This window comes from Buceros rhinoceros, unplaced genomic scaffold (genome assembly GCF_000710305.1).
Source record: "Buceros rhinoceros silvestris isolate BGI_N320 unplaced genomic scaffold, ASM71030v1 scaffold16465, whole genome shotgun sequence".
In the NCBI taxonomy this organism is placed as follows: domain Eukaryota; kingdom Metazoa; phylum Chordata; class Aves; order Bucerotiformes; family Bucerotidae; genus Buceros; species Buceros rhinoceros.
This window is the reverse complement of record NW_010411359.1, coordinates 42,645-53,938: the sequence shown is the minus strand read 5'-3', so window position 1 is coordinate 53,938 and position 11,294 is coordinate 42,645. Positions and strand designations below refer to the sequence as shown.

Below are 11,294 nucleotides of genomic sequence, written 5' to 3'. Positions count from 1 at the left end.
CCTGCTGAAGAGTGTTAAATGTCAGTCACTCTTACATTTACTTGTTAACCCATCTTATGACTTGGGGCTCTTCTGAGTGAGTTTGTAGGTGGTTGAATCACAGTTTTGATTTTTCCGTTTTATTTTTGAGTTATTTTTATAGTGAGTAAACAATAACCTTTGTGAGAAAATAACCTTATCTGGCGCACTGAGGTACAAAAAGCTGCCACATTATTTGGATCCTAAACCATGATCTGTCCGTTGCTGGCAGTTGGATTTGACAGCAGCTGACAGTGAGGAACTGCCCTCTCGACACAGGCACCGATTTAGAGGCAGGGAGCTAGTGACTCGCTGTCAGCTAATGCATCCTACCCTTACATAAACATTATTAAAATATATATTTACTCAGCCCAGATTTTTCTGGGAGGTTTAAAGTGTATTTTTCTTAGCTGAAAGAATACAGAAAAACTGTTTTTCTTCTTCAGTGATGCTTCTGTTATTTAAAAGAAGAGGAAACCTGGCAGTGATCTCTGCAGGGGTTGGAAGCACATAACAGGCTTTCCAACAATAATCTCCCCTCCTGTCCAGACCTCCTGTTCGGTCCTCCCCACCACACTTTTTTCAAATGCTTTATAAATGTATGAATGCTGAGCTACCCTATGGCACTGCATGCTAATGTCTTGGCACGCTGCTGGCTGCGGACAGCTGGGTCAAGAGCCTTGCCCAGACAAGCTGGAGAGACAAACCGGTTCTGTAAAAGACCCCAACACACACATAATCTAATAATCTTTGCTAGGTCAGTATCAGTGTCTGTCTTTGTAGGCATTGACTTTATTATATTCTGCAACTGATTTTGAAAGGGATCATATATGAATATTCTGGCTATTTGACCAGTCTTTAGTGCCAGTACCTATAGAGTGATCCCAAGTCAACTTGCATGTAGGAGGTATTTTCAATGCCTCAAAAAAATTTCAATAATTGATTTACATCAGGGTATCTGTTCTGCATAAGAATTATCTTGACAAACAAACTCGCATGTCCCAAATGAGTACCTTGCATTCCTCCTTTCTATGTTTTTTCTGCAGCTATTTTGGATATAAAGTACCAGTTCATATATGGCATTTCCCTCTTCCAGCTTGTTCTACTACACCTGGTACTCTCTCATTAAATAAGCAGAGCAGATCAATCTGATTGAAATGATGTGGTTTCTGTGGCAGTGGCTGTTTTCTTCCTCAAAAAATCCACCACAGCCTTGCTTTTTCTACTGGGAGAGCAAAGGACATTTTGAAAATCTGAAATTTTGAAAAGATGTTCTTCAGCAGCTTTACAAGTCATTTAACTGTTGCCTGCAAACTGTCCTCCTCTTATTCTATAAATCATGGGAGTATACAATATCCGTGCTGCTTGAGTGCCCTTCACCCGCCATGCTGGAAAATAACAGGTTGAAATCCTGGGAGGTCTATAATTTTTGTTTGCAATATGCAAATGTCTTTTAAATCTGAGGGGGAAAGGCGGAGAGTGCCTTGAGCAAACAATGACTCTCCATTGCTGAAGATCCTGACGAGTTTGGGGGTTTTTTGCATTAGCTCTGACTGACTTCTTAAGTGACTTTAAAGTTCAGATTTTTTGTAGGAAATGTTTTCCGTCAAGAAATATTAAGTGACTTAAGGGCTGATATTTCCTACATTTCCTTTCATATTTCAGTCAGGTAGATAAATTTAAAAATCCCTTCTGATGCTGACACTGTGAATGCAGTAGCTGAGGGCACTGTCAATCTGGCATAATAACTCCAGTGACTCACTCTTGAATGCTGGCTTCCTTCATACCCTAGGAACCATGTCACCCTCAAGGCTTCTTGCAGTTTTCCTTCCAGGAACAATTCTAATCTTAAACTGTGAAGCTCACAAAGGAATTCCCGAATGAAAGCTGTTTTCTGTCCAAAATAAGCCCAGAGGATTACTGCTCCCAGTAGGTTTTGAGATACCCAGCGAGGAGCTCATAGCTTACGAATCCCTCATCTGCTACTCGATCGCGGCAGGTCATTGCAGCACAACCGCTTTGGGTGGATGGGGTTTTGCAGCACTAGGAAAACTCATCTCTCCTTCTGAAGTTCAGCAGAAGCTGATGGCTGAATGCTGTTATCACAGAATAAAACCTGACATGTTGTATGACTGTTACATGGGCATTGTGCTGATCCTCTTAGGAAGGAGGAGATGCTGTCGTTGCTCATCTGTTGGAACACTCTGCTCCCCTGCAGTGCCTTCTGAATTGCTTAACAAACCCCACCACTGCTGCAGTAACTCCAGCCAGACTGAAACCCCAAAGCTGCTGAGCCCCAGCCGGTTCCTCCGTAACCCCCATTGCCTGCCTGCCTCGTTCCACGCAGGGATGTGGCCTTGCGGGGAGCAGCACCCCGTGCAGATTGCTGACTATTCCTGTCTCTCGCTCTTTGAAGACCGGTAGCAACATGAGATATCTTAACTCGCTTTATGCCTTCTTTTGGCATTGCAAAAATAGAAGCTGCATTAACATTTTTGTGAAGCTGAAGTTAAACTTGTCCTCTCTGCGGTTTTACTTTGGTTGCTGTTGTGTCATCATGCTTACACAACTCCATCTGACAGCTAATGAACCATGAATCCGAGGGACGTTGAGTGCTGGGTGTCTTCCAGTGAGGGAAAGTATCAAATAACCTATCGTGTGAAATCTGTTCCAATCTGGCTGTCGCACTTACACTATTTGGCTGATAGTCCTGTACCTGTATAATCAAAGACTGATGAGGACATAAAAGCACAAAGAGTTGCTACCCACTTAAAAATTTATAGTGATGGATTTGGACATTTAATCGTTCCATTGCAGGAAAAGAGCTGCCTGGAAGCTGCGTGTCGTTGTGAATTGCTCTTCTCTCCTGTAATTTCTCTCTACTGTTCTTGTAATTACCACTAAGTGCAACTTTGCTTTGCAACAAGTAGTTTCTTCCGTGCCGAGACTGACAAGTGGGTTTCACATCTTATTTCTTTTATTTTTCAATATTTCAGTAGCTCTGGGTGAACATGCTATTGCTTCCTTGATGATATTTTTAATCCTATACAAATTAGCTGTGTTTTATATTGACAGTACGAGAAGCCAAGAACCTAATTCCTATGGATCCAAATGGACTTTCAGATCCTTACGTTAAACTGAAGCTCATCCCAGATCCTAAGAATGAAAGTAAACAAAAGACAAAAACCATCCGTTCAACCCTGAATCCGGACTGGAATGAGTCATTCACATTGTAAGTTTAACTCCTTTTAATGTAGTATGTTTATATGTACTTGGATAGTTTATTTCAGTGTTGCATTGAAAACTCCTCTATTTCTCTCCTTTTTAGTAAGTTAAAACCTACAGACAAAGATCGGCGATTATCTGTGGAAGTCTGGGACTGGGATCGAACCACCAGAAATGATTTCATGGGATCTCTTTCATTTGGGGTGTCAGAGCTAATGAAAATGCCAGCCAGTGGATGGTAAGAGTTTGTGAAAAGAGGAGAGAATATATCACAGAAAGTTTTAAAGCAATATTTTTTCTTCAATATCCTCTTCCTTTTGAGGAGCTTTTCACTGTTCCTCGAGCTATAAATGCACTGAAAATGCAACTAAACCTAGGAAACATGGGCTATATATAACAAAGGATAATAAAAGGAGAGCTTTTGTTTTGTGATGTTCATGAAATTCTGCTGGAGCCAGGAGCTGCTGCAAACTCAATTCTGTGTACGAAGTCTCGTGATACGAATTTTATTTTTATCTCAAATATGATATATTCATTACTAAGTGTATCATGTTATATATAGCTCTGCAAATTCAAAGTGCAGGGGAGCTGATTTTATGAAAAAACATCTGATTGCCTACCAAGCCAGGGGCAGAACTCCTCACACCTTCTCAAAAAAGTCCATTTCATCAAAGCTAATTGTTTCGGGCTATAGTAGCACTGGAGGTGAAGGTTCCTCAGGGTTGGGGTCTCCCATCACATCACGGGATGGGTGGGAAAATCTTCCTTGTCCGTTAAACTGCCTTGGCAGATAGTTTGGGTTTAAAGATCTGTATTTTTGGTGAAATATATTCTAGTTGAATTTGCTTTACATCTTTGAAAGCAGTTCTTTACATACCTGTGACATGGATGCAAACCACACACAAACAACTAAATCGGATTTTAAGTCAAACTGTAAAGTCCCCATATTTTTCCTCAAATGTTCCACAGGTACAAGCTGCTGAATCAAGAAGAAGGTGAATATTATAATGTTCCAATTCCAGACGCTGATGAAGATGGAAATGCAGAGCTCCGGCAGAAGTTTGAGGTGAGGATTAAACACAAATGGCTACAACTATATATTGCATACATTTTGCGCTTTATTACAATAAAAAAAAAATCTGTTAAAAGATCTACATTAGAGTGCTGCAATTTCCGTTGCCTGTGACAGCAGTACATGCCTCTGGGTTTCCTGAAAATTGGACCAAATGGTTTGACTCAGTCCTGGTATCGTTTTTCTGACAGTTTAGCTTCTCTGCTGTGACACTTAGAAGTTGGTATTTTAAAGTATTTTGTCAAGTGTATGTAATAATTTCAGTGTCTTTTAATACTTGCTGCAAAATCTGCCAGTCGTTATCACTAGTATCTACATTACTTGACAAATTAAATTCTCAGAAAAAACAGTATTTGAATACTTACAATGTTTCACCCTACATGCTTCTTTTTTTTAAGAAAGTATTTACAATGTTAATTCCTGATTATTCAGAGCCTCACAGTCTTTGTCAGAAGGATGTCATCTGAAATTCTGGTATCTTTAACGCGGGTATGGAAGTTTTTAAGGAGAAGAGGTATTGCTGGTTAGGTACAGAAAAGAAACACGGAAGAGAAGGGGTACTTTCCGCAGTCTTCTTGCCTTCTGGTGCAACTGGAGGGGTTGGTAGTCACAAGCATGGTCTCACTGTGCTGTGCAGAGGAGCTGTTTCTTAATGAACAGGCTTAGCCAGCAACTCCACCTCTTCTGACAACTAGGGCTGGTATTACAGTAAAATACTCGCTGGCAGCAGCGGGAAGGGTGTGGGGAGGGAGTTGCGTTGCTAATGGCTGTACTGGCCTCGGCTCATCTGGCTTGACTACTCTTTCTAGCTTCATACACCATACTGAATTTGAAATGTTCCAATCTGCGGTATGTTTTCTTTTTTCTGGTTGAACATTTACAACTTCAGTCTAGCTATATATCCAAAAAAAAGTAATTAATGTACCTATTGTGCATAAGCAAACACTTACGCCTGTTCCTGAAATGGCACTTTTCTATGTTCACCATCAGGCAGAATCCTACATTGTTATTATAAAAGATGGGTTAACCCAAGAAAGTGAGGAAAACCAGCACGTGTTCAACTTTCAAGAAAGAAAAAGCAAAGGTGCACCAATTTCTTCTGAACACGTTTGGATCAGCTACCATACTTTTGTCTGCAGCATGACCTATGATTTTTGTTACACATTTAAGAAGTATTTGAATCTCCATTCCATTTTCCTTTCTTTACAATCGTGACCTGACCAGTGTGATTTTATTTTGCTGCACTAGGTCATTTTTTATTCAAGATCGTATTTGCTTTTTATCCTCCCCAGAAAGAATAGCTTCAAAACAAATTCTTTTCAGCCCTAACCCGTCTCTGTGCAACACCCGGAGTCTGGGATTGGGTGGCGATGTGTATGTTGGTGATGCAGGTATAGAAATCTACCTCGTTTGTATCAGGACAGAGACAGCACGAAGTCAAGTCATTAAAAAATGTCAGTAATTATATGCAGGATGTTTGCCTATTGAGTTTACAGTCTCTTGGGGTTTTCCTTAAGCCTACAGTAAATACACTGGCTGCAGATTGAACAGTCAGGGTTTATCTGTGTCCTGCAATGAAGTGGAGTGGAAATCCTGAGGGGTGGCATCGTGTAAAGCTACTGGACTGGGTCCCAGAAATGGCAGCTTCACACAGGGTCAGCTCTGCCTCAGAAATAATTAGTCTGTCTCAAAGTCTAATTAGTTCAGCTTCAGCACCATGTCTTTGAGGCTTTCGCTGTCGTGGTGGTAGCCAGGTTGACTCTGGTTTAGTGGTCTGAATTAGTCGAGGGAAGGGAACAGGTTTTCAGCGAGCACAGTTCTCCAGGAGTATCAGTGACAGAGCTGCATAATGAGCGGTTTTGGAACTTGGTGATGATACACAGGAGTATTGGTGGTGTAATTATAGCTGGACAGGGCTACTGTAATGCAGCATTACAGGATTCCGTGGTAAAAGGAGTTAGCTTCAGCCTCTTACTCTCTCTCAAAATTCACCCCACGAGAAGGAACAGAGGGACACAGCATCTTCTAAGTGCTTGGTTTCCAGGGGACTTATTGAGATGTCTTCCAAAAACTACCAGCACAGATGTCTGCATGATGGTATTTAACGTATTGCCTATTCTAGTACGGCACATAAGTGATGCTGACTCTGATCGTCTTTTACGTTATCTTTCTTCCGATTTATTTCTTGGCTTACATAGTCATTTTATTTTAGGTACCCTACAGTAAGGAACAAGTAGATAGCACGGGAAATGTGCTGCTATTTGTGATTTAATGACATCATCCAAATAATTATTTCCACTGTTCTGAAATCAGCTTTGAAGCCTTACGGGAACAATATTGCAGATCTTGGCCGCCTTTTTACCAGGGGAGTGTATTTGTCAGGAAAATTAAGAATATAGACAGACTGAGAGGCCATGCTGGGCTATCTTCTCATTTATCAGTTTATAGGAAAGAGTAAGTCCAGAGCACTTGCTAATCAGCTCTGCGTGTGTGGTGCTTGGTCTGCTTTTCACTACGTGACAGTCTGATGGATATCCCAGCTACACTGATGTCATTTCAAGTACAAAATTACAATTTCTACAAAAGCATTGCAGTGTGAATATCAAATACCTAACATGAATAACGGTGGTCCTCAGAGTAAAGAGCTCTATACAAACCTACTTTAGAGAAACTTCAGGATGAGAATTTCATTGTTAAGAATAAGAATATTTTCAGGTTATAAAAGATCAGAGAACAGGTAGATGCAAAGTTTCCAAAACCAGTTTCTGGTCTCAAAAAAATGAAAATGCTAAGACATTCTTAAAAACTGACTTTGCCCTTTTGACTAAAGTTTAGTGGAATCTCCACGAGCACTTAGCACTCCCATTTAAACCAATGAGAATTTTTTAAATACCCATCTGTGTCTGTAGTTCAACAGGTGTCTTTAAGAGCTGCCCTCAAGCTCTCATTGATTTCAGACTGTTTACACAACTGTGTCACATCCTCCTAGCTCCACTTTAACAACCCAGACTTCTTAGTTAAACGTGGTTATCAGCCACAGACATCTCACTGGTACGCTGCTTTACTTACCGGACCTTCTGGCACAGGTTCTTTAAGTCATTTATTCAATGTAAATCTACCGTAAAATAGCTGTACGAGATTATAAATAAATACGTAAATTATTCAAGCCATCTCTTCACTTACATATATAATAGAACAGAAAAAACTATTTGAAAAAGTTTCCCCGTGGCTCATTCTGCCAGATGTAAAGTACTTGAAAAATTAACGTCTGACTTGTGCCCAGTAGCTGAAGATCCTGTCCAACAAATCGGATCAGATTTGGAACAGAAAGAGAAGAGTGGAGGAGGAGGGTGATTCATTAATGGAATCACGCAGTGACCCCCCTAAGTATTTTTAGATTTTATTGCAAGGAGTTTTCTTGTTATATACTGTCCATGTATTATCTGTGTGGAGTTGGTCAGTATCTAGAAATGGAGGTAGGCTATGCATAGCTGCAGTGCACTATTTTCTACAGAACAAAATTGTAATCCATCTGCATGCTTCCTGGATCTCACCTATCACTAAAACTTAGGAATCAATGATCTGCGTATTTAGCACTATGATCAAATTTGTCTTCAGTGATTTATAGATGAGACATCATTATTAAATTTAGAGATAAAAATATACTCCTGTAGGAAGCGGAAGCAGGATAAAATCTGTCACTGTTTTTCATCTGTTTTTAACCTTTGGTTGTGAATTTTCTCTCCGGAATGGCATTATTTGTGGCCGTCTCAAAACGAAACTCTGCTCTCAACAGGCGTACTCAGAATAATTGGCGCTGCTCCATAATTGTCCATGCTGAGGTTGCCATGGGAACTCCCAACAGTCCCAGGTGGCTCCTTGGACCCAAACTAGCAAGTCTTTTAACTGCAATATCTACTATTTCTTATCTGCGTATTTTCCTGCTACGGGGCTTTCCTATTCAAAGCAGAAATCAGAATATTGAAATAATGCAACATCATTGTGTTTTTCAGACCTGGGTGTGATTTGAGCAATAATACAGTTTTGCCATTCAGGGCACTGTTGTGGGGTTTATTATCATTATTTGGAGAAAACAAATGTGTAAATTCTAAAACTTCTGTTGTAGGAAGTTATTTCAGTTTTGGCACACCGTGTTTCCTGTTATTTGCTGCTTAGTAAAGCACATCTTGATACTTAAATATCACCTTAGAGTAATAATAGAATAATACTGGTTCTTAATTATTCTCTCTGTCCCCTTCTTTCCACAGCACCATCAGATAAAATGTTACTAAGAATAAAGCAGTCTTTATGGTCCATATCAGTGATTTTTTCTTAATTAAAAAAGGAACAGAGCAGCTGTAATCCTTACATGTGGATACATGCACTAAGTACAAGGTGTATTAAGTGATGGGAGCAATCAGAGTCCCAACAGTAACTGAAGTGATCCAAGCAGGTTGTTATGAGCACATAGGTTACTGCTCCTATCATCTTCGTTTTAAGGCATCTGTGGGGAAGATATGGAACGGTGCTCCTGGTACATACTCTGAAGAAGTCAGACATTTTCTTTTGTTCTAATTATTTCCTTCAGTGTAGCTCTCTGTGTGAGTTTCAGTAGAACAAAATCCTTCCCTTAGTTTCTGAGACAGAGCTCAGACCACTGTCCCCACCCTGGGGATCCATGCAGGACCATTCTGGTGGGCACTGGGAGCTGTGTCCTTGGGGACATAGATCCACATCTACTGCTGTGGCTGCTAGCTTTAAATTGTGTTGGTGTCAGAGATTTCAGCTGGGACATCAGGTATGAGTGGCTTTTCATGGCTGTTAGTTTTGTACCATTGTGTTTAATTAAGTGAATAACAAGAAAATCACTCCACAAGAAGATGACGTTACTCTAATAAATACTTCTTCTGCAAAATAATTACCAGGCCATTATTACCGTTACCAGTTAGTAAAAGCAGGTTCCAGTTTCATCTATTAGTTGATGTGGGCCGGATCCATAGAGCTGTGTGTAGTAGGAAGGCCAGGCAGGGTACCCAGGGAAGGCGACTGTACTCGTTCTGTGCTCTATTTCCAGTCTCCCCTTTCCGGGAGTGATCCAGGTACTGCACAAACCACCCGGGAGCAGCTCTTCTTTATTATTGTCCGCTTGCCTGATGGGCTGTTTTTGCTGCCAGGGAGTGACGTGACCCGGCTGTGCAGTGTGGCATGACCCAGGGACTGTGGCTGGTGGGGCTGCACACCCTGTGCCGTCGCTGTGGCTGCTCTCAGATGATCCGTACCTGAGTTAAGTTTCCAGCTGCTGAGTGGCGGTGGGATCGCTGACGAAGGCTGTGCAGAAGCTCAGGCTGTAGTTTTCTTTCGCAGCCTGAACAGATTGAAACGTAAGGAGAGAGGGAACAGAGTTAAGGACAGGGTAGATGTTGTATCTGGAAATGGGAAGTGTACGGTCAGCGGTGACATCACAGTGCTTCTAAACATAACTGTTATGATGATCCTAAAGAAAATGTCTTTTTAAATGCCTTACCATTTTCAATATATGAACGGGGACAATGTGCTGCTTGGCCATCAGGCTTGGTTATAAATACCTAGAACCAAGCCAGTGACACAGGAGCTGTAGATATTTCTGCTTCTGATGTGCTGCTAAACTCCTCCAGTACGCAGGGCAGCGTTTTGACCAAACTTGTGCGGACGTGACTTTACACACATGTAACCTGTCTCAGTATGCAGGTGTTACCTGTTGCTAACACTGATTTACACCATCAGGCCCTTCTCTGGGGCAGTGCAGCTGGAATTAAATGGTATTTCGAAATGCCCAGAGATTTCAAGGCATGATTATTTTCTGATGAATTTCAATGTTGTTATAGTCTCACACTAAAGAAAGCTCTCTCATTTATTTGTCATTCCCGTTCTGAACGTCAGCGCATCATTTTGCTCTGTTTCACTGCAGGTCCTGCATTCCTTAGATCTTTAACACTCCCTTTTATTTATTTTAAAGCCATTTCTGGCTGCTTTATTCGAAAGAGCGGGACAGCACTTCCTATACTGATCAGGCATTTTTGTGATATTCACCACGGTTAAAAGGACATTTTTTTTCCTTCCTTTAATCAATGGCCGGGACATCCTAGAGCAGTTTTAGTTCTGAGTAAATATGCTGCACATGCATAGTCAGGGCCTTGGCAGAAGACTCCAGGGGCTGTTTCAGTAGCTTCTGAAGAACCCAATGAGTTTTCTAATAAAATATGATACTTTAATTCAAAAAAATCCAAAACCAAACCTGTAGAGGAGCTTGTGATTTTGTCGGTTTGTAAATGAAGTTCTTCTGGGCTCTGTGTAAAGTCTTGTGAGAGCTGTGAAGGAGAGATTCAAGTCTTTGAGGGACATTGATGTTTTTAACAGCAGTGTTACAGCTCTGGGGTGCTTTACTTTTTTTTCTTGGAAATAAATAAAAGATAGGATCTCTGCCATGTGTGTATCTAACCGGTATGCATTCCCATTTTGAAGCAGTAACTGCTTCAGGCAGTTCAGCAAAGGTGACTTGTAAAAGAGAAATAACACTGCTGACACTTCAAATTGTGAAAGAAAAGATTAAATTTACTTTTCAGGAAACAGACACTAAGCTGCACTGAAATCATGACCAGCCAAAATATCACTGGCACATCAATCCACACTCGTTATGTGTATAGAGATATAAAAAGAAGAGCTGCTTTTTTTGGCCACGGCACTCATTCCTATTTTTAAATTGTGCATATTTAATCATTAAAGAATAGTTTGTGGCATTATAGAGATGCTGTTAGATGGCTCCATCTGTTCTATACCATCTTTTGGCATGGGGAATTCCCATATGCAGTTAGCTGGAGCTTCCCCATCCACTCACCAGCTCGGAAAACAGAGAACTTGAAACTTCTGAACCAGATGACACGCATCTCTGGTTGTATCGGTGTGTGAGTTCTGTGAGGCTTTTCTCAGTCTGTGTGTTGTG

At 40.9% G+C, this 11,294-nt stretch overlaps 1 protein-coding gene across 1 annotated transcript in view; it reads left to right on the top strand.

Moving 5' to 3' along the window:
- LOC104493344 (protein kinase C alpha type) overlaps positions 1 to 11,294 on the top strand; it is a gene marked incomplete at its 5' end in the record, with an annotated part of 44,175 nt that overhangs the window by 4,913 nt on the left and 27,968 nt on the right. The window contains 3 exons of the mRNA XM_010136003.1: positions 3,094 to 3,250; positions 3,347 to 3,481; positions 4,213 to 4,309. Of these exons, the coding sequence (XP_010134305.1) occupies positions 3,094 to 3,250; positions 3,347 to 3,481; positions 4,213 to 4,309 (389 nt within the window). The remainder of the gene's footprint in view (positions 1 to 3,093; positions 3,251 to 3,346; positions 3,482 to 4,212; positions 4,310 to 11,294) is intronic.